We start from the raw sequence: 27,225 nt of genomic DNA on the forward strand, positions 1-27,225 counted from the left end.
ATGCATCTCCGACAAGTCTCACACTTTCCCTATTATCTTCGATTGACGGAATAAAATTTAGGCCTGACATCATGTAACACACCCTTGGTGTTATGATAATGCATCCTCTTACTTTGCATGGGATACTTGATAGTACTGATGTTTAGGGTGAATGTGGGGCTGGGAGTGTAGTGGAGGCCAATGGAGTGCAGAGATCAAGAAGATGGAAAGGTTTGGCTAGCTGTTGGGCAGAGAGGAGTCTGGTGCACCCCAGCCATTTTAGTGGGGTGGGAGGAAATCGGCAGACTTGGGGGAAGGGCAGCAGGGCAGGGGAATGGGATGCTGTCCGATCATGGGGTTGTCCAGGCAGGCAAGCTGGAATCCAGCTGGCAGGCGGAAAATCATGTAACCTCCTAATCCAGAAGCCCTATTGTTCGGTGACTTGGATATTCTGAATTAGTGTACCCAAACAGGCACCAGAGTGCGGCGACGTAGGGGGTTTTCACAGTAACTTCATTGCAGTGTTAATGTAAGCCTACTTGTGACAATAATAAAGATTATTATTATTCCTTTGTTTAGCTGCTGAGTTTCCAGGGACCAGAACACCAGTCATCCATCATTAACTTTCAAATGGTGAATACAAATGAGACACGCAGCCTCCTTCCAATACTATTCCTGCCACCTCCTTGAAGTAGGTTGGCCAGCTGTTCCCTTTAAAAACGCAAGTGGGTGGGATGGAGGCGGGTTTTAACACTTAATTCCCATACCTAACCCAAACCCTCTTGCTTGCTTTTTGAGGTTAAAATTCTCCTTAAGTGTGCACAGAATTAACAATGCAATATGAACATTTGTCTTACAGTGCAGACTGTAAATATTAACATCCTTTTAGAATCATGTGATATGGCTGATCGCTGAACATCTGAATACCACTTGATTATTTAATACCTTGGAGATCTGGCGGATAAACGGGGGATGATGGACTGAGGATCCTCTGGCGTAGTCAGCATCATTACCTGATTATCCGGGAAGAATCGCAGATATCTGGTAACATGAGAAATATCAAACAAGGATCAATAACTATAAATCCTGAATCCGCAACAGGCATGTGTACACTGCAAACCAAAGTTAGGTCCATTATTTAATAAAACAACATACAACATCATCAGGCGAAATCGCTGAATTTCCCACTGCAACTTCCATTTGCATAATAGGAACAAATTTTAAATGGGATCTTGCATCAGATGCAAAACAATAACTGCGTCATGTGGTATTAGATATGAAATTTAACAGTGTAAAGACCAGAGTTAGGAACATGGCTGGGTCTCTTAGTCTCGAGAAAATAAAGTTTGCCTTAAGAGAGTCAATGTTAGGGTTCACCCGAAAGTGGCAGCCGTTCGTCGACTTTCTCGGGAAAATTAAAATGTCAACTGAAACAGAATTCCAAAAAGGGCGGGGGGGCAGACTGTTGTTTTATTGTTGGGGGGTATGAAGATTATGATGGGGGTGGAAATGTTTATTGTGCCATGTCTATGTCGCTGTTATTGTTATTATTATAAAAATTGCAAATACCCTAATAAAAATATTTTAAAAAAAAATATATGAAATTTAACACATGGGTGAAAACACAAGTAACAGCAGAGACTTTGCTCAAATAAATTGAAAAAACATGGTTGTTAACACACTGAAAATGAATGAATTCAAAATCTATTCAAAGATCCTGCAAGTCACACAATAGCAAAAGTTATAAACAATGGGATTGTTGAGATAACGAGGCAAAACAGAATAAAAAATTTAAAAATCCATAGTCGTCAAATAATTTTCTCTGCAGGATATTGTGCCAAGCAATTTTAATATTTTACTCAATATTTTTCTTTTCTCATGACTCCCTCCAATCGAACTGCTACTTCTATAATTCTCAGTTGCAAACTGACACTAGATTTACAATGTTATGTGGTGCCAGGAATTGACAATCTAAAACTAGGTAATGTCAAAAATTGGACATTAAGGATTTTAAAGTTTTCACACTTGCAACTTCTGGCAGACCAAGTGAAGCGACTCGGTGTCTTGGTCGGTTTCCCAAATCTTCAGCTCACACACTGAAACAACCAACCAATCCTGCTACAGTAACAAAAACTAATTAAGTTCAAGTTAAAGCACAACTGTTCTGCCTCCTTGCTTCTATTTTACTACTAAGAAATTAGCTTACCACAGCCTTCTCAAGAGCAATCAGGGATGAGCAATAAATCCTGGTCTCATGAATTAAATAAATGCTGGGCTCATGAACAAAAAAGACATAAAATGACTCCCGCTACTTCTATCCCCGTAAACCATGTATAAAGACATCATACCAGTATCACCGTTTTCTTTTTCTATTCTAATGCCTCATTTAATTTTCATACCTCAATTTGTTCTCATGACTTTCTTTTTCCCGCCAATGAAACAAGACTGATTAAAATTCAAAAGTCATTGACTGTGAAACACTTTGGAAAATCCGAAGCAAATGATTGGTGCAATATAAATGCCCCCCCCTCCACACACACACGCGCGCGCGCGATCTGGGACTCAGATACCATATCAGTCATGAGGAATGACATGAGTAAGAGGGAGGGGGAAATGGAGAGGGAAGGAGGAAGAGGTATCAAACAGGATGCAAAAGGGGACTACAATTGGCACCACATAATGTTCATCTGCTGCTGGAATCCTCATCTATGCCTTAGTTACCTCGAGACTTAACTACTCCAATGCGCTTGTCTGATTTCCCACTGTCTGAAAATATAGAATCATAGAATTTACAGTGCAGAAGGAGGTCTTTCGGCCCATCAAGTCTGCACCAGCCCTTGGAAACAGCACCCTACTCAAGCCCAAGCCTCCACCCTATCCCCATAACCCCACTTAACCTTTTTGGACACCAAGGGCAATTTAGCTTGGCCAATCCACCTGACCCACACATCTTTGGACAGTGGGAGGAAACCGGGGCACCCGGAGGAAAACTACGCAGGCACGGGAATAACGTGCAGGCGCCGCACAGACAGCGACCCAAGTGGGAAACGAACCTGGGACCCTGGAGCTGTGAAGCAACTGAGCTAACCACTGTGCTACCGTGCTGATCATGAGTTCATTAAAATTCTGTTGCTGGTTCCCTAACTTGCATCAACCCCTGGGGCTTGATTCCCCAATCCTTGATGCCGAAATCGCATTCGGCGACGGGGCGGAGAATCCCCAATGTTGACGAAATCGGGGCGGCGCACTTTCGCGATGCTCAGCCCCCTGAAAAGCGCCATACTCGCAGAGTACGCCGCACGCCATAGCCATGGCCTCTGTGCATTGGCTGAGGCCCGGCCCGCGATGCTCCGTCCCCGACCGGCCGCGTCACAGGCGTTGTGGGACACGTGTGGACTCACCCATTGGGAACTCAGCATGGTGGCTGGGAAGTCAGTCCAGCGCCACCACAGTCGGGGGAGGGCCGATTCCCGAGCAGGGGTGGACATATTTGGGGCTGGGGGCACTGTGGTGGGGGTGGTCCGGGGGGCGCAGGCCGGCCAAAGGGGGGGGGGGGGTGGGGGGGTGGAGACGACTATTTTGCAGGCTGGATCTGCGAGCGGCATCCGCCATGATACACGGCTGCTGCAGGCCGCCGCCGTGCGCATGCGAGGCCACGGACCTGGAAATTCTCTGGGGCGTATCGGCAGCTAGAGCCGGGTGCTCTACGCTGCCTTCCTGTTAGCCCACAGCAAAACTGAATCGGTGGCCGTTTTGCGCCAGTTTTCCTGGTGTAATTGTTTTTGCGCTGGCCTGGGAACATAGTCTCCAAATCCAGCGCCATTTCTCCCATAACCTTTCTGTTTGGTGACCTATATTGTCTCCCAACCCACCAGCGCCTCAATTTTAAACATTCTTGTTTTCAAATCTTTCCATACCTTGATCCTCTCCATATGTGCAACCTAGCCCCACAAACCTCAAGCATTCTGTGCTTCTCTAATTCCAGCCTGTGACGAATCCTTTATTGTCATTGCTCCGTTATTGGCAATTGTGCCTTCAGCTGTCCATGCCCAAAACTCTGGAATTTCCTCCCTCATCATTTATGCCTGTCACACCTCTTTAAAGATGCTGCTTAAAACCTACTTCTGTGACTCTTGTCCTAATATCTCACAGTTCGGTGTAAATTTTGTTTGGTAATGCTCCTGTGAAGCACCTTGGGATGTTTTACTCTGTTAAAGGTGCCCAATTGTTGTTTGACCATAGGCCACTCGAAAATCAGTCCTTGCTCAATATCTACATAAAACAGACATTCTGCCAAGGGTCTCAATGCCTGGTGATCAGAACTAGGAGTCTTGGCTAATTTTCTCCTTCTTAGGTGAAGGGTATAAAACAATTATAATATGAATTATACTGTTCCTCGTTATCTCTCCCAACTTAATTCATCAAGGATGTGGGCGTCGCTTGTTAGGCCAGAATTTATTGCCCATCCCTAGTTGCCCTTCAGAAGGTGGTGGTGTTGCCTTCTTGAACTGCTGCAATCCTTCGGATGTAGGTACACCCACTGTGCTGTTGGGAGGGAGTTCCAGGATTTTGTCCTAGCGACAGTGAAGGAATGGCGATACATTTCCAAGTCAGGGTGGTGAGTGATTTGGAGGGGAACCTCCAGGTGGTGGGGTTCCCAGGGTTGTGCTGCTCTTGTCCTTCTCGATGGTAGTGGTCGTGGGTTTGGAAGGTGCTGTCTAAGGAACCTTAGTGAGTTACTGCAGTGCATCTTATAGGTGGTTCACAAGGCTGCCACGGTTCGTCAGTGGTGGAGGGTTTGAATGTTTGTGGAAGGAAGAGTAATCAAGCGGCTGCTTTGTCCTGGATGGTATTGAGCTTCTTGAGTGTTGTTGGAGCTGCACTCATCCAGGCAAGCAGAGAGCATTCCATTACACTCCTGACTTGTGCCTTGTAGGTGGTTGACAGGCTTTTATGATGGAAGGCAGGTCATTGATGAGGCAGCTGAAGATGGTTGGGCCTAGGGCACTATTCTGAGGAACTCCTGCAGTGATGTTCTGGAGTTGAGATGATTGACGTCCAATCATCACAACTTACTCAGTTCAAATGCTGAAATCCTTTGAGGTTTGTAGGATTCAGTACGTCACCTAGGGCTGAATTTTACTGTGGCAGAGGCCGCTTGCCATTGAGATCTTCCAGTCCTGCCGAGGTCTACAGCGTTTTGCGTGGCTCGCCTGACCCGCTGCTAAGGGTTCAGAAGATCCCGCCAAAGGGAAGGGTTGGTAAATTATTCCCCTAGTGTTGCATGTACCTACTGAGCCACAGACAGGTGTCACCTTCTATTTTGGAAAACTAAAGTTCTGCCAAAAATACCAGTAAAAATTAAACTACTTTGAGAACATCGATGAGGTGGTTCTCAGAAATTAGTATTTAATTAACTAATATTCTTTAATTTACATAACATACATCTGATAACCCAAATCACTTTTCTGATTCTAAAAAACAAATTAGTGTGGATGCAGGAAATCAGAAATAAGAACAGAATCATTTCCAGCCGTTACGGTTTTTAATTAAACAACATCGAAAAAAATCAGTTAAAAGGAAATTATAATTGGGAGGGCGCAAAAAGTAAACAGCAGTTCAGGGGGACAAAAAATGATCAACATCGCTAGATGTGTATCCAGGGCAGGAGTAGTGGAGCTCTATAACAGCAAAACTGACACCGCACCTGGATCAATTCACCGACTGTCAAAGGGCTTGTAGATGTAGGCATACAAATTTTAAAAATAGAAATTCTGACCTACCGATTAAAAACACATGGAATACCCAAAAGGGCATTTTTTCCCTGTTAAACATATGTAATTTTGTTTCATCTTATTGTTCAATTCTACTAGATATATTTGACAAGAATTTTATAGACTTGGTTACTGTTAAGTGATTGACTTTAATCAAATGAGCTCAGGAGAGAACATGCCCACAATAGCAAAACACCTGTACAGTAAGGTTTTGATTCTCTACATAATTGTCATTTTAAACTACTGATTCTGTCTTCCGCTACTGATCCTGTCTTCTTTAAAGAAAAAGGAGAAAGTACCTGTAATATTCCACCTGATGCCAAGCCCTGTAAAAACCATCGAGAGACTCCTCTCCTTGACGTATATAGGTTGTCTTGTTGATATAAACACCTACAAAAATTATCAACATTGTTAGCAGGTATCAAGTATCAGTCCATCATCAATCTAAAACCATATTGTCATTACTCTGACTTTTTTCCTTTTGAAATATCTATATTCTTTGGTTTACAAGCTTTATGAATTTACTTTGAAATTATCTACATGGAAATGGTTTGCTATGAGTGAATGAACAGAATTCCACCCCCTCCCCGGCAATAAGGATGACATTATTTCATGTTTCTGAAGAAAGAATGAACATCATCGCTAAAATTTACAAATTCTCTAGTTATGATCTTAACACTTCACAATGCGTGAAGGTTCAAATTTTATTCAATAACCGTGGCTGGAATTGAACATAGCGACACTACATTATGCAGCTTGGTTATGGTGCCCCTCCAGGACCACAAGGTGTCAACACTGGAATGGGTGAAGGGTGGTGTGGTGGTGGTGTGGGGTGGTAATCACCAATAAATAAAATCAAAACCGGATTCAAAAGACTCAAGCATAGAATATTCCCATTTCTGGCAAATTCAATAGAGATCAGAATTAACATTCGGTATTTTCTAGTGTGGATATCATATTTGTGGATTCCTTTAGCTATACCATTGTTAAACACTGGAACCTTTACATTAAGGAATGTTAACACATTGAAAAGAGACGTCAGGCATACAGAACACCTGGAGCTTCCTATTGTTGGGCTTGTCACAATCTGGCACTGACATTTCTGAAATTAAACCTTGGAAACTATTAATGGGATTGCACTTCACATTCTGGAATGTTTTTTGTAATGCACCCCCCCCCCCCCCCCATTTCCTCTACTTTTGGTTTCCCTCCACCACAGACGAAGAAACAGGTTAGCAATCGACACCAAGGTCTTTGTCAATGTCATTAACTAGATGTTATCGGATTTTCTCTCCCTCTTACTGGGGCTTGACTTTGCTTTTCTAAGCAAATTAAAGCAATTGCTGAGTCAACTGTGAAGAGAATGAGTCAGTCTGCAAGATACAACAAATTTATCTATGATTGAGGGTGATATCAGTTCTTGCGCCACCTACAAGGAATATCACATGTTCTTATATGACTTGTGTTGTTTTATCATTAATTTTATGGGATGTGGGCTTCGCTGGTTAGGACAGCAATTATTGCCCTCCCTTAAGTTGCCCTTGAGAAGGTGGTCTTGAGTTGCCTCGTTGAAGCGCTGCAGTTCCTGAGGTGCAGGTACACTCAAAGGTGCCGTTAGGGCGAGAGTTCCTGATTTTAAACCAGAGACTGTGAAGCAACGGCAATATATTTCCAAGTCAGGATAGTGTGGGGCTTGGAGGGGAACTTGCAAGTGGTGATGTTCCAATGCGTCTAATGACCTTGTCCTTCTAGATGGTCAAGGTCATGGATTTGGAAGGTGCTGCCTCAGGAGCCTTGGTGAGTTCCTGCAGTGCATCTTGCTGTGTGTCTGTGGTGCAGGGAGTGAATGTTTGTGGGTGGGGTACCAATCAAGCAGGCTGCTTTGTCAAGAGTTGTTGGAGCGGCACGCATCCAGGTAAGTGGAGAATATTCCATAACACCCCTGACATGTGCATTGTAGATGATGGACAGGCTTTGGGGAGTGGGAGGTGAATTATTGACTGCAAGATTCATATCCTTTGACGTGCTCTTACATAGAAACATATATAGAAAATAGAAACATTAGGCCTTTCTGCCCTTTTTGAGCCTGCTCTGCCATTAGCATGGCTAATCAAGTTCAATACCCTGACCCCACTTTCGCCACATATCCCTTGATCCCTTTAGCCCTAAGAGCTACATCTAATTCCTTCTTGAAATCACACAACATTTTGCCTTAACTACTCTCTGTGGTAGTGAATTCCACAGATTCAACACTCTCTGGGTGAAGAGATTTCTCTTCACCTCAGTCCAAAAAGGTCCTTATCCTCAAACTATGACCTCTATCTAGTTCTGGACTCCCCCACCATCAGGAATATTCTTTCTAAATCTACCCTGTCTAATCTTGTTAGAATTTTCTAAGTTTCTATAAGATACCCTCTCACTCTTCTAAACTCCAATGAATATGATCCAAACTGACGTAGTCTCTCCTCATATGACAGTCTCACCATCCCAGTAATCAGCCTGGTAAACCTTCGCAGTGCTCACTCCATAGCAAGAACATCCTTCCTCAGATAACGACACCAAAACTGCACACAATACTCCAGGTGTGGCCTCATCAATGCCAGATAGAATTGCTGTAAAACATCGCCATTCCTCTACTCAAATCCTCTTGCTTTGAAGGTCAACATACCATTTGCCTTCTTTACTGCCTGCTGTACCTGCACGCTTACTTTCAGCGACTGGTGCACAAGGACACCAAGGTCTCACTGAGTATCCACCACTCTCAATTTAAATAATAATAATCATGCAGCCACAGCATTTATATGGCTAGTCCAGCTCCGTTTCTGGTCAATAGTAACCTCCAGGATGTTGATAGTGAGGGATTCTGTGATGGTAATGTCACTTAATGACAAGGGCGATGGTTAGATCCTCCCTTGTTGCCGATATTTATTGTCTCGTACTTGTGTTGCCACTTGTCAGCCCAAGCCTGGATACCGTACAGGTATTGCTGCATTTGGACATGGACTGCTTTAGTATCGGAGGGTTTTGCGAATGGTGCTGAACAAATCTTCAATGAACATCCCCAGTTCTGAAGTTGTGATGGAAGGAAGGTCATTGTTGAAGCAGCTGAAGATATTTGGGCCAGGAAACTACTCTGAGGAACTCTGCAGTGATGTTGTCCTGGAGCTGAGATGATTGACCTCCAGCCACCACAACCATCTTCCTGTCTGCCAGGTATGATTCCAACCAGCAAAGGGCTTTTCCTGGTTTCCCATTGACTCCAGCTTTGTTAGGGTTCCTCGATGTCAAACTCTGTCAAATGCTGCTTTGATGTCAAGGGCAGTCACTCTCAACTCATCTCTGGCTTGCAGCTCTTTTGTCTTTGTTTCAAACAAAGCTGTAATAAGGTCAGGAGCTGAGTGACCCTGGCAGAACCCAGTGAGCAAGTTATTGCTAAACAAGTGCCACTTGATAGTGCTGTTGATGACCCCTTCCATCACGTTATTGATCGAGAGTAGACTGATGGGGCAGTAATTGACTGGCTTGAACTTGTCCAGTTTCTTGTGTACGGGACATACCTGGGCAATTTCCACATTGCTGGGTAAATGCCAATATTGTAGCTATACTGGAACAGCTTTGCTAGGGACATGGCAAGTTCTGGACCACAAGTCTTCAGTACTATTGCCAGAGTATTGTCAGGGCCCATACCATTTGCAGTATCTAGTGCCTTCAGCCGTTTCTTAATATCACGTGGAGTGAATCAAATTGAATAAAGACTGACAAATGTGATGCTGGGGGCCTCCAAAGGAGGCCGAGATGGATCATATCTTTGGCACTTTGGATGAAATGAAATGAAAATCGCTTATTGTCACAAGTAGGCTTCAATGAAGTTACTGTGAAAAGCCCCTAGTCGCCACATTCCGGCGCCTGTTCGGGGAGGTTGTTACGGGATGAAGATTATTGGAAATGATTCAGCCTTACCTTTTGCACTGATGTGCTGGGAACCCCCAGAATTGATGATGGGGATTTTGTGGGGCCTTCTCCTCTTGAGCTGTTTAATTGTCCACTACCATTCACGGCTGGATGCGGCAGGGCTGCAGAGTTTAGATCCAATCCATTGGTTGTGGAATTGTTTAGCTCTATTATTTGCTGGTTATGCTGTCAGGCACGCAAGTAGTCCTGTGTTGTAGCTTTACCAGGTTGACACCTCATTTTTTGGTATGTCTGTTGTCCTGGCATGCCCTCCGCACTCTTCATTAAACAGGGGTTGATACCCTGACTTAGTGATAATGGTAGAGTGGGGGAATATGCCAGGCCATAAAGTTATAGACGGTGGTAGAGTCCAATTGTGCTGCTGCTGATGGCCCACAACGGTTCATGGATGCCCAGTCTCGAGCTGCTAGATATGTTTGAAGTCTATCCCATTTAGCATGGTGGTAGTTCCACACAACACGTGAAGAGTATCCTCAAAATGAAAACGAGACTTTGACTCCACAAGGGCTGTGTGGTGGTCATTCCTATCGATACTGTCATGGACAGATACATCTGCAGCAGGCAGGTTGGTGAGTTTGAGAATGAAGTCAAATATGCTTTTCCTCATTGAACATAAGAACAGAAGAACTAGGAGCAGGAGTAGGCCATCTGGCCCCTCGAGCCTGCTCCACCATTCAATGAGATCATGGCTGATCTTTTGTGGACTCAGCTCTACTTTCCGGCCCGAACACCATAACCCTTAATCCCTTTATTCTTCAAAAAACTATCTATCTTTATCTTAAAAACATTTAATGAAGGAGCCTCTACTGCTTCACTGGGCAAGGAATTCCATAGATTCACAACCATTTGGGTGAAGAAGTTCCTCCTAAACTCAGTCCTAAATCTACTTCTCCTTATTTTGAGGCTGTGCCCCTAGTTCTGCTTTCACCCGCCAGTGGAAACAACCTGCCCGCATCTATCCTATCTATTCCCTTCATAATCTTTTATGTTTCTATAAGATCCCCCCTCATCCTTCTAAATTCCAACGAGTACAGTCCCAGTCTACTCAACCTCTCCTCGTAATCCAACCCCTTCAGCTCTGCTATTAACCTAGTGAATCTCCTCTGCACACCCTCCAGTGCCAGTACGTGCTTTCTCAAGTAAGGAGACCAAAATTGATCACAATACCCCAGGTGTGGCCTCACTAACACCTTATACAATTGCAGCAGAACCTCCCTAGTCTTAAACTCCATCCCTCTAGCAATGAAGGACAAAATTCCATTTGCCTTCTTAATCACCTGTTGCACCTGTAAACCAACATTTTGCGACTCATGCACTAGCACACCCAGGTCTCTCTGCACAGCAGCATGTTTTAATATTTTATCATTTAAATAATAATCCCTTTTGCTGTTATTCCTACCAAAATGGATAATCTCACATTTGTCAACATTGTATTCCATCTGCCAGACCCTAGACCATTCACTTAGCCTATCCAAATCCCTCTGCAGACTTCCAGTATCCTCTGCACTTTTTGCTTTACCACTTATCTTAGTGTCGTCTGCAAACTTGGACACATTGCCCTTGGTCCCCAACTCCAAATCATCTATGTAAATTGTGAACAGTTGTGGGCCCAACACTGATCCCTGAGGGACACCACTAGCTACTGATTGCCAACCAGAGAAACACCCATTAATCCCCACTCTTTGCTTTCTATTAGTTAACCAATCCTCTATCCATGCTACTACTTTCCCCTTAATGCCATGCATCTTTATTCTATGCAGTAACCTTTTGTGTGGCACCTTGTCAAAGGCTTATTGGAAATCCAGATATACCACATCCATTGGCTCCCCGTTATTTACCGCACTGTTAATGTCCTCAAAAAATTCCACTAAATTAGTGAGGCACGACCTGCCCTTTATGAACCCATGCTGCGTCTGCCCAATGGGACAATTTCTATCCAGATGCCTCGCTATTTCTTCCTTGATGATAGATTCCAGCATCTTCCCTACTACTGAAGTTAAGCTCACTGGCCTATAATTACCCACTTTCTGCCTACCTCCTTTTTTAAACAGTGGTGTCACGTTTGCTAATTTCCAATCCGCCGGGACCACCCCAGAGTGTAGTGAATTTTGGTAAATTATCACTAGTGCATTTGCAATTTCCCTAGCCATCTCTTTTAGCACTCTGGGATGCATTCCATCAGGTCCAGGAGACTTGTCTACCTTTAGCCCCATCACTACCTCCTTGGTGATAACAATCCTCTCAAGGTCCTCATCTGTCATAGCCTCATTTCCATCAGTCACTGGCATGTTATTTGTGTCTTCCACTGTGAAGACCGACCCAAAAAACCTGTTCAGTTCCTCAGCCATTTCCTCATCTCCCATTATTAAATCTCCCTTCTCATCCTCTAAAGGACCAATATTTACCTTAGCCACTCTTTTCTGTTTTATATATTTGTAGAAACTTTTACTGTTTTTATATTCTGAGCAAGTTTACTCTCATAATCTATCTTACTCTTCTTTATAGCTTTTTTAGTAGCTTTCTGTTGCCCCTTAAAGATTTCCCAGTCCTCTAGTCTCCCACTGATCTTTGCTACTTTGTATGTTTTTTCCTTCAATTTGATACTCTCCCTTATTTCCTTAAGATATCCACGGTCGATTTCCCCTCTTTTTACCGCCCTTCCTTTTTGTTGGTATAAACCTTTGCTGAGCACTGTGAAAAATCACTTGGAAGGTTCTCCACTGGTCCTCAACTGTTTCACCATAAAGTCTTTGCTCCCAGTCTACCTTAGCTAGTTCTTCGCTCATCCCATTGTAATCTCCTTTGTTTAAGCACAAAACACTAGTGCTTGATTTTACCTTCTCACCCTCCATCTGTATTTTAAATTCCACCATATTGTGATCGCTCCTTCCGAGAGGATCCCTAACTATGAGATCCTGAATCAATCCTGTCTCATTACACAGGACCAGATCGAGGACCGCTTGTTCCCTCGTAGGTTCCATTATATACTGTTCTAGGAAACTATCGCGGATACATTCTATAAACTCCTCCTCAAGACTGCCTTGACCGACCTGGTTAAACCAATCGCATTGTAGATTAAAATCCCCCATGATAACTGCTGTACCATTTCTACATACATCAGTTATTTCTTTGTTTATTGCCTGCCCCACCATAATGTTACTATTTGGTGGCCTATAGACTACTCCTATCAGTGACTTTTTCGCCTTACTATTCCTGATTTCCACCCAAATGGATTCAACCTTATCCTCCATAGCACCGATGTCATCCCTTACTGTTGCCCGGATGTCATCCTTAAATAACAGAGCTACACCACCTCCCTTACCATTCACTCTGTCCTTCCGAATAGTTTGATACCCTCGGATATTTAACTTCCAGTCGTGACCATCCTTTAACCATGTTTCAATAATGGCCACTAAATCATAGTCATTCACAATGATTTGCGCCATCAACTCATTTACCTTATTCCGAATACTACAAGCATTGCTGGTTCTCTCACCACCTGTTGCAGACTCGGCAAACCTGGTCTGTGGTGGGACGACTCTTTGGGATGGACATGGAACTCCCCTACTCAGAGTTCATTCTGACCGGTGTCACAGTTAGTGCTTCATCCAAGTGATGTTCAAAATGGAGGAGTACTAATTTATAGGCTTAGAGGAGATGGAAGTGGTAATCAACAGGAGGTTTACTTGTCCATGTTTGACCTGGTCCCATGAGACTTCATGGAGTCCAAAGACGATGTTGAGGGCTCCCAGGGCAACTCCCTCTTGATTGTACACCACTGAGCTGCCACCTCTGCTGGGATTATCTTGCCTGTGGGAAAGGACATATCCAGATTGGTGACAATGGTGTCTGGGGCAATATATGTAAGATATGATTCTGTGATTCAGGCTTGACTAGTCTGTGAGAAAGCTCTCACAATTTTAGCACAACGCCCCAGATGTTAGGAAGCATGACTTTGCAGAGTAGACTGGGCTGGCTTTGTCATTGTCTTTTCCTGTGCTTAAGTCAATGCCAGGTGGTCTGTCTGGTGTCATTCCTTTTTTGTTTGAAAGCAAGACTTTCAATAAATTGCAGGCCAGATTTTGCAGTTCCAAAAGTGGTTACCAGAAATGTTTGCTGCTATTGGGAGTTGCAAAGACACTGCGACTTCTGGTGTGTGCCAGAGGTTTTGCTTGGGGGAGCCTTTGCTGTTGGTCCCCCCCTGATCTGTGCTGCAAATTAGCAAGAACCTGTATTCTGTCAATTGGGATTAATTGTCCACAACTAACGCTGACTTTAACATTGTTTGGTGCAGAGTCATCTTGGGAGGGGTTTTTCTGTCAGCAGTTCCAAGATTCCTCGGCACCAGCAAAGGGGAACTTATCAGAGGTAAGTGATGCAATTTTAAATATGGAATTATATTTGTAACATTTCAGCATGGATTATCAGACTTAAGTGGATTTTAACCGACCGTTTAAAATTGAAGTGATTTAAAAAAAATGTTAAAATGTTTATGAATTTCATCCACAATTATCTGACACATTGATGTTTTAATGTAGAAGACTCTTTAGCAAGATTAAAGTAACCTTAAAAAAAATTCTCATGTTTTAAAATCCTGCTTATGTGCATATGACACTGAAAGATGACTTAAAACTAACTGAGACTAACCTTCCAGCAGGTACTGTGAATGAGGAAGAACATGCCTGTTCCACTCTGTGCACATTTTTGTATGATTTCTGTTATATGATACCCCAATACAGGGATCAACAAAGAGTCAGGCACCATGCAGAAAGGCTGATCAGAAAACACTACTGCACAACTCTGCTTTCCAGAAAGGACTGACCCACCACTCTGTAGACTAGAGATGGTGCCAAAAATGGAGAACATCTGAAGAAGCTGTAGCTACCAGGGTGGCGAAGGGACAGCTAATATATTTGGACATTGAGGGGGACAATATCTCTCCTATCTTCAGGAAATTAGATAAAGGAGCACTGTACATGGAAAGTGAAAAAAGTACCATTTTAGTTTAGCAGCAAAGACTCACTTCAAGACTTTGGAGTTAGTTATTGCTGAATAATTTAAACTTCAGGTGCACAGTGAAAGACTTTTAATACTATTTTAGCTAATTAGGTATTTTTAAATTTTGTAAAGTATTATATTGTTAAAATAGTCACTATTAATAGAATTATTTTGAAATATTTAGAATGATTACAGGCAGTTGTGTAAAATACAGCAACAGACTCAAGTAGAACAACACAGCAATTTATAAATGTAACACAATAATTAACATAACATTGGCCAGCCCTCTTTTCATACTCACTAAAATCCTTCGGAAAAACCACACTATCACCAGTCAATGAACGCCCCTGGTAAATATATGCTATCTTACTCTACATAGATATACAATAAATTACTGTACTTCTTTGCTGGCTAGATATGATTTGTTGGGATGATTGGGAGATAATCTCACACTTCCACTCTGTGAGGTGCAAATTTTTAAAATTTATTCATTTATACTATGCCAGCATCACTGGCTAGACCAGCATTTATTGCCCATCCCTATGTGCCCTTGAGACAGTGATGGTGAGCTGCCTTGTTAAACCGCTGCAGTCCATGTGTCGTAGGTACATCCACAATGCTGTTGTTAGGAACGGAGTTCCAGGAGTTTTACCCAGCAATAGTGAAGGAACGGCGATATATTTCCAAGTCAGGGTGGTGTGTGGCTTGGAGGTGGTGATGTTCTACTGCTCCTGTCCTAGGTGGTAGAAGTCTCAGGTTTGGAGACTGGATGAGTGGTTACGGTGCATCTTGTAGATGGTACACACTGCTGCCACTTTGCTTCAGTGGTGGAGGAATTGAAGCAAGAACTGGTGATTTAACACCATTGCCTATCATTAGAAAACATGCGAAGAATGAACAGCAGAAATTCTATATTGTTTAGCATTTATAATTACAAAACATACTGAAGTTGCAACATTTTACGTTATTAATACAAATGAAATTTCTTTAAACCACGCAAATCAGTTCATACCGGTGTTTGCATCAGTTCATAAAAGTATTTGCAGTGTATTTGATAAGATTCATATAATTATATATCAAACAGATTTAGATCACAAACTGGATACTGTAAATATGTAGTTCAAAAACCGCAACTTTCAACTGCCAAAAGAAAATCAGAATATAGAAAAAGGGGAAGCTAGTGAAATACATGATAGAAAACTTTTCATGATTCCTCTAAATGACAAATATTTCTACATAAACTAATTAATTTTAATATCCTCCGTAGTGAAATGTATGTCTCTACCAATGATTCTATGATAATCTAGAGCAAACACCAATAATTCAATAAAAAAATAAAAGGTGAACAAATTTTTTGGGTCATGCAAATAATCAAAATCAGTATTATCAAAGCAAATGAAAGATTCTTCCACAGGTAACCTAGTTACATAGTTTACACAACAAAGTTTAGGTTGCTCATCATCAACTCACCATCAAATCGGACACGAGGTCTTTCTAGAAACATCTGCCTCCAGGAAGTGTACAGGACCAAGCTACTGCATGCTCTACCCCATACCTTCAGGCAGGCCAAGCGCCAGATTTCAGGATCTCTGATAAACAGAAATTAATAAAATGACTGGAGACAAACAAATGCTCGAGTCGCAATGTACGTACACATCTGTCCACTCATTTCTTCTCTCGGCAGCAAAGGCTCCAAGCACACTTTCTACTTGATTGAGTTGTTCTTTTGCCAACCTAATTTGCCAGCTTATCAAGCATCTCAAAGGCCTGTAGCCTTGGCAACTATTTTGATCTCAATTTAACTTTCCTTCCCGTTCTGCTACTATGTTCCTATTCTGCCCCAACCAAACCTCAAGTGCACTATCACAAACTGCTAGGCAATTTGGAAAGATCTGCTATGAACACAAAGATAAAGATTATGAGAGAGAACTATAGTTGCTGAGGTTAAAGGCAGTGACGCTCGTGCAACCTGGGTGAGATTAGCCAACTCGGCACAGATCAATAATTTAACCGAGAACCTTTGTAATCTGCATGCTTGCCACGTTACATGGTACAATTAGGCTTTAAGTTTACCTATTAATTTACGTTAGGAATTTCATAAGCAAAAGTTGAAATATTATCACTTTTCTGACTGAATCAAGAAAGAATGAACTTTTGATGCAGGTTGCTCATTTATAAATCATACCTTGCACAAATGTAAAATGCACGACAGACCATGGACAATTGCTCTAAAGATCGTAGGTCCAAATCACTTGACACAACCCATCGAAAAATATACATGAGGACTTCAAAAGGGAGCTCTGCAAAACGTTAAACCAATGTATTAAAATGAGAAGGAAACAAACTCAACGTAGTCACTATTTTCTGCTTAGATTACAACAGCTCAATCTGAAAAACTGGACCAAGACTAACTATTTTTGAATCCAAAGGCAAAATGAAATAAAAAATACATTAAATCTGTTATTTTTAAATGAAGCAACGAATCGGGAGCAAAACGTCTGTAATAGCTGGAACTTCATTCCATGTTTGCTGTGTTGCTTAACACAAATTATTTTAGATGTTGGTCCTATTTCATCAGAATGCAATCGATTAGCTGTAAGAGAATGTAGACAAAAGTAAACAGCTGAATAGTTAAAAAAGTGTGACATTGATTAATACTGCATGAAATATGATGAGCGTAAGGAGGCAGTAAAAGAAACCAAGTAGTGAAAGCAAATTTATTTATTTAATCGAGACAATACGATGAAGTATAAAGCTCATACAATGCAGAGGCACACAAGTGGAACGTTAACTTAAAAAAATGTTATTCGGAGGTTTTATGATTTGAGGTTCATGCAACACTTCAAGTACTTTATTTATGCATGTGGGCAACATTGGCAAGGCCATATTGATCGCCTTTCCAAGGGGGTCTTGACTGCTGCAGATTTGCAGTGGCTTCTATTATGAACTTAGGAAATTCCAGGTTTACTGCCCAGTGACAATGAACAATCCATAAAAGTGATATACGCTGACATGCATGCAGTGAAGAGCAAAAGAGTAGTCTAGAGTGGTGGTACATAAACATTTAAAATCAAGGTGAATGAAATATTAAATAAAAACAAATTACTGCGGATGCTGGAATCTGAAACCAAAGAGAAAATGCTGGAAAATCTCAGCAGGTCTGGCAGTATCTGCAGGGAGAGAAAAGAGCTAACGTTTCGAGTCCAGATGACCCGTTGTCAAAGTTAAAAGACAGAGAAAGTGGGAAATATTTATATTGTGGAGTGAGAGAATGAAAGATGAGTCACAGCCACAGAAACCCTGGGAAACAGGTGCTAATAGCCACAGAAACCAAGGGAAAGAGTGCTAATGGCAGTCCCCAGAGAGAACAAAAGATGTGAAAGGCCAAACAGCAGAGGGTAAACTGTCACATATATAGATGTGGGAAGGGGGGGGGGGGGGGGGAGAAAGGTGCAGAAAAGGGGAGAAAGGGTAAGGAAAGGGGATACGATGGGGGGGGGGGTAAACATATATAAAGAAAGAAATGGTAAAAGACAGTTAAAATGAAATGGGATGAAAGCAAAGGGGTCGAGGTGGGGTAGAGCTAATCATCTGAAGTTGTTGAATTCGATATTGAGACCGGAAGGATGTAGCGTGCCTCACTGGAAGGTAAGATGTTGTTCCTCCAGTTTGTGTCGAGCTTCACTGGAACATTGCAGCAGGCCAAGGACAGACATGGGAGCAGGGTCTTGTGTTGAAATGGCAAGCAACGGGAAGGTCAGGGTCCTGAATGTGCACAGACCGAAGGTGCTCAGCAAAGCGATCACCCAGTCTGCATTTGGTCTTTCCGATATAAAGACCACATCGAGAGCAGCGAATGTAATAGACCAAATTGAAAGAGGTGCAAGTGAAAACGCTGCTTAATCTGGAATGAGTGTTTTGGGCCTGGGATGTTAAGCAGGAAGAGGTAAAGGGGCAGTGTTACACCTTTGCGATTGCATGGGAAGATGCCATGGGTGATGGGAGAGGTGTTGGATATGGCGGAGAAGTGGACTAGATTATTTCGGAGGGAACGGTCTCTGAGCAATGCTGACAGAGGGAGTGAAGGGAAGATGTGTTTGGTGGTGGCATCACGCTGGAGTTGGCGAAAATTATGTTTATGCTTTGCATACGGAGGCTGGTGGGTTGAAATGTGAGAACGAGGGGGACTCTATCCTTGTTCTGTGAGGGGGCACAGGAGATGGACCGCACACTGTTGAGCGCCCTGTCAACAAATGTAGGAGGAAAATCATGGTTGAGGAAGAAGAACCACATTTTCGTAGCCCATTTTGGAAAGTGGCATCATCGGAACCATAAGACCATAAGACAGAAGAGCAGAATTAGGCCACTCGGCCCATCGAGTCTGCTCCGCCACTCAATCATGGCTGATGGAACAAGTGCGATGGAGGCGAAGGAAAAGGGATGGAGTCCTTATAAGTGTAGGGTGCGAAGAACTATGGAATCTTAAATATTGTGAATAAAGTAAACACAGAACACATGGATAAATTAGGCCGGTAAAAATAGAGGAAATATTTGATGAGTAAAAATTTAAAACAGGTTTATTTTTACTTGGAATTATGACATATCAAAGTTTTCTGATTCTACCAAGTGAGGTGGAAAGGTAAGCTGTGGGGAGGACACAAGAGAGGCTGCCAAGAGATACAGACAGGTTAAAAGAGTGGGCAACATGATGGCAGATATAATATAGGGAATTGTGAAGTTATTCACTTCAGTAAGATAGGAAAAACTGAATTTTTTGAAAAAAAGGTTTTAAACTTTGAAGTGTTGATGTTCAAAGAGTCTTGGGTGTGCTTGCACAAGGAACACAGAAGTTAGCATGCAGGTGCAGGAAGCAATTGGGAAGGCAATGGCATGTTGCCATTTATTGAAACAGGACTAGAGTACAGAAATAAAGGAGTCTTGTTCAATAGGCAAGTGTTTTGGCAAGGGCACATCTGGAATACTCTGTGCAGTTTTCGTCTCCACATTTAAGAAAGGATATATTTGCACTACATCAAGGGTTGACGGAATTGGTCCCTGGATGAAGGGATTGTTCGGTGATGAGAGGCCAAGTAAACTGGGCTTAATTTCCCTGGAGTTTGGAAGAACGAGGGGCGATCTCACTGAAATGTACAAAATTCTGATGGGGCTTGGTTTCTGCTCATTGGGGAGTCTATAAAAAAAGGGGCAGTCTTAGGATAGGGGCTGATCACTTTGGGTGAAGTAATTTCTCCTTACCTCAGTCCTAAGAGCTGTGAAGCTTTAGAATTTACAGTGCAGAAGGAGGCCATTCGGCCCATCATGTCTGCACTGGCCCTTAGAAAGAGCACCCTACTTAAGCCCATACCTCCACCCTATCCCCACAACCCAGTAACCCCGCCTACCCCTTTTTTTGGACACGGAGGGGTATTTAATATGGCCAATCCACCTAACCTGCACATCTTTGGACAGTGGGAGGAAATCGGAGCACCCGGAGGAAACCCTCGCAGACACGGGGAGAACGTGCAGACTCCGCACAGACAGTGACCCAAGCTGGGAATCAAACCTGGGACCCTGGAGCAGTGAAGCGACAGTGCTAACCACTGTGTTACCGTGCTTCCCATATGATCGAGACTTTCTTGTGTTCTTGTGCCAGGCAGAGTGGTAAAGACAAGCTACATTTAAAATGCAATTCCTTGCTAGGAAGAGGCAGCAAATCCACATCTGATCTTACCCTCAACTATTTCCAAACACATTACTTAAAATTTAAGGCACTCAATGGTGAGCATGATAGGGAAAAGGTGTACTGCTCATTAAATGTTCAGTACATCAGCATTATTCATGGCTGCAACATTGACAAGACCTCCCCCCTCCCCAGTCAGTGCACAATTCTTTTCATTATGATACAGACCCCGCAAGATTCCTTCTGTGTATTGATGACATGGCGAAACGGAAACAAGATGCGGCTTCTCTTTGGAGTCAAGAGCCAAATCAAAACCAATGCTAAAAGATTCCATAAGTACATTTCCTGTGGTTTGAACATGCTCTTACAAAATGCAATAAGGGAACTTACACTGCCTCTTTCAGTTAAGTAGTTTGCTCATACGGTGTGCTTTCACAAAAATGTAATCTAGCCAAAACTATAGCAGAAGATGGCACCAGCTGTTAGTCTATATAGTCAGTCACACCACATGCATGATTGAACCTGTCAAGTTAATCTTGTCAAAGATCTAAATGTCGTCATGAAATTCAGGTTAGTCTAGCTTTTGAAATAATTCCTAGTTCAATGTTGATAAAATAAACAATGATGTTATCATATTAATGCAAACAGTTTGTACCTCTAAATCTCTCATTACACCAAATATATCAGGTTTCTATCTGGAAAGTTGTGTTTGAATTATGTCAAAAACATAAATGATGTTGCAACACACTAAGGACAAGGAAGGTTAAGACCAACTTAGGAGAACTATACAAATTTAATAGTGAAAGTCCAGACCTTAAATGCTTAATTTTTTTACATTGAATACTATTTAGCCTCATTAATTACTGAGCTTTAGAAAAGATTTTTAATCTTTGAAGTGGACTTTATTCTTGAAATTAAATGTGTCTGTTACAGAAAGCAGGCACCAGCATTGTTCACTGAAGAGAATCAAGGAAGAGATTGTCTCCCGTCCCAAACACCCCCTGCACCCCGCCCCCCCCAAACAAAACCCTTCACAACTTTTTGATGCTGAGACTGGAAATATTGCACAAACATTTCATCCTCTCCCAAGATATAGATAAGCAGAACCACAACTATATTGGTTGATTGAATGGAAACATCAAGTGAAATATATATTTCACTTGAAAGGACGAAGGTGATAATTATCTTTTGTTGCAAATCTATGGATCCTCCATGCATTCTTACAGACCAAGTACGTCGTGATATCCAGAGAAAGGGGTGATCCCCATGTGATGGTGGTGTGTTACACATCAGGGAGCCCAAGTTGCTGTGGCAGCAAGAATATTTCCATACATGCTATAGTTTGAAGCTATGGATGCTGATGGTAGAGGCTCCAATGTTCTTTCCATCACATGGTGACCAAGAATCTCTCCTGCTCTTATCAGCTGCCAATGGTATGTGGATCCCCATGTAGGGGAGCAGCAACTTCAGTCACTAAGATGGCCTACTGCATCACTAAACAATAACAAAACATAAATGGCAATACACCTTGAAAGTGCAAGGTTATTTCTGATGGGCATTTGTTTGAAGAGCACTTATTAAGTATAAGTAATTAGATTTATTGACCATTAACTTTGAGTTACTTGTCAGAAATTGGTAGCAGTCAGTGATGTACTCCAATGAGCACTCCTGAGATGTACTCCTCCAATTGCCAACTTTTGGATATAGTTCATGAGTTTTAGATATGTGTGTGATGTCTACTACAATCAAAAGGAAGACCTTGTTCTAAAAGCTCAAGTAGTTGTCTGATTTCTGAATAGATAACCTGACCAGGTAGTTGTTGGAGGAGGTCCAGTATTGTGTTCCTGAAATCACCACTGTCTGCTTTGCTCTGATTTTCTGTTTATCGTAAAAAGGAAGATCTCTTTTCAAAGGCCAAAATCCTTTGTCAGGAGTGAGTTTTCGTTTACAGAGCTTTGTCATATCTCAGAACTCACAAATGCTTCACAATTCGTATTAAGTTTGGAAATGCTGTGACTGCTCCTCTACAGAAGAGTATTGCTGTTGTTTTACAGATAGAAAGGTCCCATCAATAGGTAGTTGACAAGTTAATTTAGTTGCTGTTATTTGTTATGGGGAACTTCTTTTTCATACAACTTTTAATACTTTGAACATTACCTGCATAAGCAGACACAGTCTTGGTCTAACATTTCAACTGACGGACAAAGGCATCATTACATCAATGCCGAGATGTGTCAATCAGATTATGTTCTCGATTCCTAGAGTAGGACTTGGACCCAAACTTTCTGACTCAAAATAGAGAGTGCTAGCAATGAAATTCAGCTGATGTGAAAGGATTTACAGATTTATTGAGTCTCACAAAAATGTCCTGGACTACCTATGTATAGCCCATTCACTCATGAGAGCATATTGCCCAGCTCGGGTGAATTGACCATCACCATGAATGTTATTTCATAATTTCCATCCTGCTGACAAAAAATTCACATGCAACCATACTGGCCTCCGAATGTAGGGTTCAAGCAGTCCCGCCTTGGTTATTTACACACTATAATATGATGATCTTGTCTGCCCAATGGTGTACTGACTTGCTCAGGACCAAACTTTAAAATGGATCAGAGTCAATTCAGTAATTTGAAACGCAAGCCTTTTGACATGCCAAGAGGGCTGTCATCATGTAAGTTTAGGAGGGTGGCTGCAGCTCATAAAGAAAACATTTGTTCCTGAGAACACCAGCACAGATCTAAAGCAGAAGTTTTGTCTAACTTAGGAGATCAGACTGCATTGGAGATCACTAATGAAGCAAGTTTATCTACTGAGATCTTGGAATATTCTCTTCACTTCTAAAGCTCAACATAGGGATTGAAGGCAGTCATATCTATTGTGGACTAAAGCCGAGACAAGTGCGGCATCTTAAAGTTATACATTTTGAAAAATGCCACGAAAAACATTCAGAATTGTCACTGAGCATTTCTGACCATACTTGAATACTGTTTTAGTAGATTTTTGAGATCAGTAATTTGAGGAAAAGTGATTAGCCATTATTAAGCAACAAAATTGAAAAACTTTGCTAACGCTAAACATGTAGCTGAGCGCATGACTGATGATCATTTCACTGGTTTTGATGGACAAAATCCTAATGTATAGACAGGCCTGCTTACATAAAACATGTATGCCAGAGAATCATATGAAATACATCATAGAAGCAAGATTGTCATCACAAAGGGCGACTGTCTCTTTCATGGCTTTCCCCAGGGAAATTAAGGTACTGGTACCAGTCATGGCGGTGGAACTTAAAAAATGAAGATCGATAGATCAAAGTGACAGCAAATTTATGCACCATTAGTTAGTTATCTGGTAAAAAAAGGAAGCAAGTGAAAAGTCAGCTCAACGTCTCTTGAACTTTAATGGCAAGAACCTGAAGTTAAATCCTCATCATCTAACATTTTCCACTGGGAGAGTTTAGACAGTTCTTATATGAAACCTATACCAGCAGACCATATGAAAACTCAATTTAAGCATGTCTTTAAGACAAGATACAGTGTTGGATTTGCCTTACCATGATATAATATATGCTACTTATTTACAAGGGGGAGAGGTGTCAGTAAAACTCTGAAATGTTATAACTATGCAAGCTAACTGGAAATCTGCCCGAGTGATTTAATAATCCTCCATTGTCAGAAAATGTTGCAATTGCCAAAGTGCCAAAATACTAACAGGTGAGGTATTGCATAGTAAATTGTCCTTTTACTGCATCCCAACAATGTCCTCACATCCAACCCTCAGAAGACCTGACATGACTTCACACTTCCCTTTACCTTTGTGGCACTGTAGTGTAGCCACCTGGGTTGGCCACTTCCCGACTTAAAATGGAGATCCGCAAAGAACGCAGGGAAATTCAGCCAAGCCAGGAAAAACTAGCAGGTGCAAAGTTTCCTGTGTATTAGAACTTGCAGAAACCCAGACAGCACTGAAACTAGCAATCATCTGCATATTAATGAGCGATCCCCGGGAACAATTGAAACATTTAAGGTGAATAAGGCCAAGCCAGACTCCTCGGCGCCAGCAGGAGCCAAGACAAAGGAAAGCCAACGGACACTCAGGAACCGCCCAGCGATCAGGGAACGGCTCCAGTATTGGAGAAATCGATCCAAGTGATCGGAACGTAGTCCAATCACTTGGAACCAGATACGGGGTCCGCCCCGAAGCCCCTGGGGGCTATAAAGTAGAGCCCCCAAGTTCAATTCGTCCTTCTTGGCAGGGTCACTCAGCAGCTCGAAACAACCCTTGACAGTGACCTGCCTAGCTGCCGCATCAACCAAGTAAGTCTCCAGTCAACGCACGCTACGAGATTGGCGCTCCTAGCTACCAGTCCATACCTGCTTTGAATCCTGCAGACTCAGAATCGAACGAAAGGCCATTTGTTCCCCTGACCTGGTGGGCCAGTCCCAAAGCTAAGTATAGGCCTTTCAGTGTTAGAGATAGTCTAGTAAGTAGAGTTTTATGCATGAGTAGTGATTGCCTGTGTATAATAAATGTGTTTTGATTTGAATCTTACTAATTGGTGTATTGAGTTATTGATCAGCACTTGAACTTGAACCTCGTGGCGGTATCATAGATACCTGGCGACTCTAGAGCAAAAGTTATAGAAACAGAGCAAATTAAGTAAAGACACAACGAGCAACAAATTAAGAGCCAACCAAAGTTAGCAACAGTAGCACAGTGGATAGCACAGTTGCTTCACAGCGCCAGGGTCCCAGGTTCGATTTCTGGCTCGGGTAACTATCTGTGTGGAGTCTGCACGTTTTCCCAGTGTCTGTGTGGGTCTCCTCCGGGTGTTTTGGTTTCCTCCCACAAGTCCTGAAGGACGTGGTGTCAGGTGAATTGGACATTCTGAATTCTCCTTCGGTGTACCTGAACAGGTGCCGGAGTGTGACGACTAGGGGATTTTCACAGTAACTTTATTGCAGTGTTAATGTAAGCCTACTTGTGACAATAATAAAGATTATGATTAATTTTAAGGAGATTCCCAATAGGTTTTGTGAAGTAAACTCATATCTACTGCAAGCTAGGTTGAAACTGCCTAAAGTCATCCTATAGACAGCAAACAAACAAGTTTCAATTCATTGATTTGCCTGCTTCATAAACAGGTCCTTCATTTGAAAGAAACAATTTCTACTGACATTTATTAACTTGTAAAATTATCAAATGCGTAATTAACTTAAGTCTATCTTATTATATTCTTTACTTAAAATAATATATGTCATAGTTATAACAGCGATGAAGTAATAAATTTAAAAAAAAAGTATGTTATTTGGTTTGTTGATGTTCAACATACAATACAGACCAGAATCCATAAATACTGTGCAGGAAAATCAAGTAGCCACGAATTAGCTGGTGTGTTAGGACAAATAATACATTATTCCTCCGAAGTTCAGGACAGAAATGTGGTATAGAGCAGTCAGACTGAAGATTCAGCATAAAATGGTTTTGCTGTCAGAATTACTTGTTGTTGCAAGAAAAAGAACATCCTCTGGTGCCGAGTCCATTGTGAAGCATATTTTCTACCACAAGTGTCTAAAAACGCATAACATTTTGACACACAAAATACTTCAGAAATAGATTTGAGCAAATACCATTGTTCACTATACGGATGTTCAAATTTAAGATTATGGAATAATTCCAAACATACCATTTGAGTGACAAATATGCCTTCAATACTCCTGTAAAATATTACAATTTTATGATGCTAGTTCATGAGAGAAGTACTTGCAGTATTGTTTCATCTCAATCCCTCAATGAACAGTATACCTGATATGTGCAGCTGATTCACTCCAAACTCAGGTTGACATATTTTGAGGAAAGAGTCCTGTAAGGTGAGCTGCTGTTGAAAGTATGGCAACAAATCGGTTATTTCCTTGGCTTTCCCCGTGTCTTCTTTACTGCAAAATGACATTAAGCAACACAGGGATTACTATCTGTAAATAATTATAATGCAGGTTCATTCATACAATGAAGGAATTAAAAAGATGTATACAATTTTATTGCATAGAAAACTACAGAATTGTAAATTCTCGTATATCAATAACCAGTGTAAATTCAACTACAATTATTGCTGCTGGCATTACTTTTCATTATCATTTCTCATTCTGAATGTTCATAACACACACTACATAAATGCACACTGATCTAATGTAGTGTAATTAAGAACATGCTTATGGTAAGTGACATTTTAAGTCACTGTGCCCTGCAATTATTCACCAGACCAAAAGCATTACACCTTCATGACAGTGAAAGGTGATAAAAAAAAATTGCCATGGTCCTTCACTGAACCTTTTGCAAAACTACAGTAGTTTTCAGATGCTGCTGGACTAGTGTCAATTACACCATTAGGGGAACGGTGAAGCACACATACCAATGACGTATAAAATGTGGATCATTAATGTTAAAACTCCATAATACAGACAAATTGAGTTGTTAATCTTTTTAAAAGGGAAGATAGAAGACAGCTTCTTTAGCCCCAAATGTCATCTTAAAAAAATGTCAATATGCAACTGTAGGGCACCTTAGCTTGAAGTTATATAGACTCAGGTAAGAGAGGGGTCTGAATATCTGTTTTATAATTTTGCTCTTTAGTTAAATATAAAGGGAAATATATTTTCACTTCTTTTGTAAGTTGATTATAAACAAAAACACTGATTTTACACATATAAAGGAGAATTGATTTTCACTCTGGAAAAGTCTTGGAATCCAAGAGCATTTAAATATTAACATACCAAATGTACAATTTGCAATGTTCAAATATCAGGAGATAAGGATAGAAAT

At 41.7% G+C, this 27,225-nt stretch overlaps 1 protein-coding gene across 4 annotated transcripts in view; it reads right to left on the reverse strand.

Moving 5' to 3' along the window:
* The window catches only part of fbxo9 (F-box protein 9), a 122,568-nt gene that overhangs the window by 19,233 nt on the left and 76,110 nt on the right, over positions 1–27,225 (reverse strand). For all 4 annotated transcript variants that reach the window (XM_072498596.1, XM_072498594.1, XM_072498593.1 and 1 more), the window contains 5 exons: positions 26,212–26,342; positions 16,909–17,023; positions 16,194–16,312; positions 6,053–6,143; positions 925–1,020 (listed from right to left, as the gene is read on the reverse strand). In XM_072498596.1, coding sequence (XP_072354697.1) covers positions 925–1,020; positions 6,053–6,143; positions 16,194–16,312; positions 16,909–17,023; positions 26,212–26,342 — 552 coding nt within the window. The remainder of the gene's footprint in view (positions 1–924; positions 1,021–6,052; positions 6,144–16,193; positions 16,313–16,908; positions 17,024–26,211; positions 26,343–27,225) is intronic.

The sequence above is a fragment of the Scyliorhinus torazame genome, chromosome 4 (assembly GCF_047496885.1).
Source record: "Scyliorhinus torazame isolate Kashiwa2021f chromosome 4, sScyTor2.1, whole genome shotgun sequence".
NCBI lineage: Eukaryota > Metazoa > Chordata > Chondrichthyes > Carcharhiniformes > Scyliorhinidae > Scyliorhinus > Scyliorhinus torazame.